The sequence below is a fragment of the Lolium perenne genome, chromosome 1 (genome assembly GCF_019359855.2).
Source record: "Lolium perenne isolate Kyuss_39 chromosome 1, Kyuss_2.0, whole genome shotgun sequence".
Classification (NCBI taxonomy): domain Eukaryota; kingdom Viridiplantae; phylum Streptophyta; class Magnoliopsida; order Poales; family Poaceae; genus Lolium; species Lolium perenne.
This window is the reverse complement of record NC_067244.2, coordinates 167,573,614-167,575,740: the sequence shown is the minus strand read 5'-3', so window position 1 is coordinate 167,575,740 and position 2,127 is coordinate 167,573,614. Positions and strand designations below refer to the sequence as shown.

Here is a 2,127-nt window from a genome sequence, read left to right as displayed (position 1 = left end):
AGAACATGACAATGATCACAACTACTAATTCTGGATCAGGTACAACAACTGGAAAGATCTAGAGAGAGAAAGTGAGGGAGAGAGGGAGAGAGAGAGAGAGTCATGCTAACACAATGAACCTAAAACCCTACAAACGTGCATAGCTAGCGACGAGCTAAGTCCTACACAAATTGACTTTGACTAATAGCTACGTCCAGAGCGACTCCCTCTTGAGGTGGTCCTGAGCGTAGAGATGCACGTTGGAGGCCGGCGCGCCGCCGCCGTAGCTGCTCATCAGCTGCTGCGGGAAGCCGCCCCCGCCGTTCTGCATCAGGAATGCCTCCGCCGCTGCCGCGTCGTCGACGACCATCTGCTGCATCGCCCCCATGCTGTGGTCTGCGTCGTCGTTCAGCTGGGACTGAGAGGCGTCTCGCTGCTGCATCTGGATGCAGAGGATCTCGGCCTGCGCGACGGCGAGCTGCATCTGCAGCTGCGACACCTGGTTCTGCAGGAAGGAGATGGCCCCCACGCAGCCGTACACCGGGTCCCGCACCCGCGCGTTCGCCTCGTACACCAGGCTGCTCACCGCGTCCCCGCGCTGCTGCACCGGTAGCTCCTGAAATTGATGGCATGACATGGCGTACATCAGTGTCTGCTTCATTGCATGACTGTTGCACGAGTATCATTTATCTACGTCCATATTACGTACCAGGAGCATCTTGCTGACGTTGCTGGCGCCGAAGACCTTGTGGACGATGGCAAACTTGTGGGGGTCGTCGGCGGGGAAGAAGGGCGCGAAGATGCAGTCCTTGGTGCACCGCCGCCGGAGCAGCTTGCACGACGCGCACGGCGTCCCGCTACCCATGTGCGCGAGCGTCGTGTGTGCCTGCAGCGTACCTTCGCCGCCGGAGGCCGGCCGGAGATCTCTACCGTAGTATCTGTTAGGAGCTAGATCACTTGAGCCTGCCAGCTTGAGAGCTGTTAGAGCTACGGAAGCAAGGTAAGCAAGACGAAAGATGGCGACCGGAGTGTGCAGATATTTATATCGGGCGACGAAAGACGACGACGCATGTGTGTGCTGTAGAGACTACACATCCCGAGAGAGAGACAAGGGTAATTACTAGTACTGCTCTGTAGGCTAGTTTCTCAAGAGATGCCCTGCCCCTGAGCTAGTAGACCACTTGAGAAGAAAGAAAGGGTAGTAATCGACACAGGACATAATTTCTCATGGAGGTGAGTTGACAGAGGTTATGCTTCCATTGGACACGAGGGTATCAAAGTCACCGTTATTTAGCAATAAGGAATCTTAGTTAGGACAACTCAACCATGCAATTAATTCTGTCAGAATGTCAGATCGATTGGGTCGCTGCCATATAGACGTGCATGCATGTGATGGTCGGATCTACTCGTGCTATTGCATATACCACATCTATTTATAAAAAAGATGTCTCAACTTCATAAAAATGTGGTATCTAGAAGTGTTTTAGTGTGTAGATACCTCTAAATTTAGATAAAGTTGTGACATCTTTTATGGGCGGAGGAAGTATGTGTAAGTGTACGAAATAGTTATTGCAAAATCTGGGTCCTTCGGGACCTTAATTTCCCTGTTAAAAAAAAGAAACCAAATGATGCAGCTTACACTATGTATGGAAGTAGTATATAGTTACCTGTTGACTACACGGGATAAAAAAAATTACATGTCATGTGTGTGGTAAGCTATCGCCAAACAGTCGATATAAGAAAATGTTAGGGATAGATGCGATGTGGGCGTGCAGATGAGAGATCGTGGACCTGAAGCAAAGAATCCATCCAGCAGTGTAGAGTTTACTCCTTCCATCGCGTAAAACCGACGGCGCACCTAGCTAGCTGCTGTGGCAAGAATCCTCCATCCAGAATTCCCTTGTCTCGAGGACACGTGTTTTTCCTTTATCTATTGTGGCTCCAAGCCTCCAATTCTCTACTACACTAGTCGTAAAAAAGTAAAATGTTTAACCTCTCCAGTGTCTTGTATACATGAAGATGAAGACGGGACACTTTTTTCGAAACCGGGCGTTCCAGTCTCTGCATCAATCGAGACATACGTCTCTTTATAAACTATTAAGCGAAATAGTATTGCAAATTATGGGTCACTTAAATTTTTAATATGGA

General features: G+C 49.5%; 1 protein-coding gene across 1 annotated transcript; it reads right to left on the bottom strand.

The window, feature by feature from the left end:
- Nucleotides 1-978, bottom strand: LOC127311909 (LOB domain-containing protein 12). The gene is made up of 2 exons (XM_051342393.2): nt 689-978; nt 1-595 (listed from the first exon to the last, which is right to left on the bottom strand). The coding sequence occupies exons 1-2, from the start codon at nt 842-844 to the stop codon at nt 188-190; spliced, it is 564 nt and encodes a 187-aa protein (XP_051198353.1). The 5' UTR covers nt 845-978; the 3' UTR covers nt 1-187.
- Nucleotides 979-2,127: the final 1,149 nt, after the last annotated feature.

Excerpts from the sequence above, each read along its gene's own strand:
- LOC127311909 (XM_051342393.2), bottom strand. The coding sequence starts at position 844 with ATGGGTAGCGGGACGCCGTGCGCGTCGTGCAAGCTGCTCCGGCGGCGG. Across the intron at positions 596-688 it reads ACGTCAGCAAGATGCTCCTG|GAGCTACCGGTGCAGCAGCG; the intron begins GTACGTAATATG and ends CATCAATTTCAG.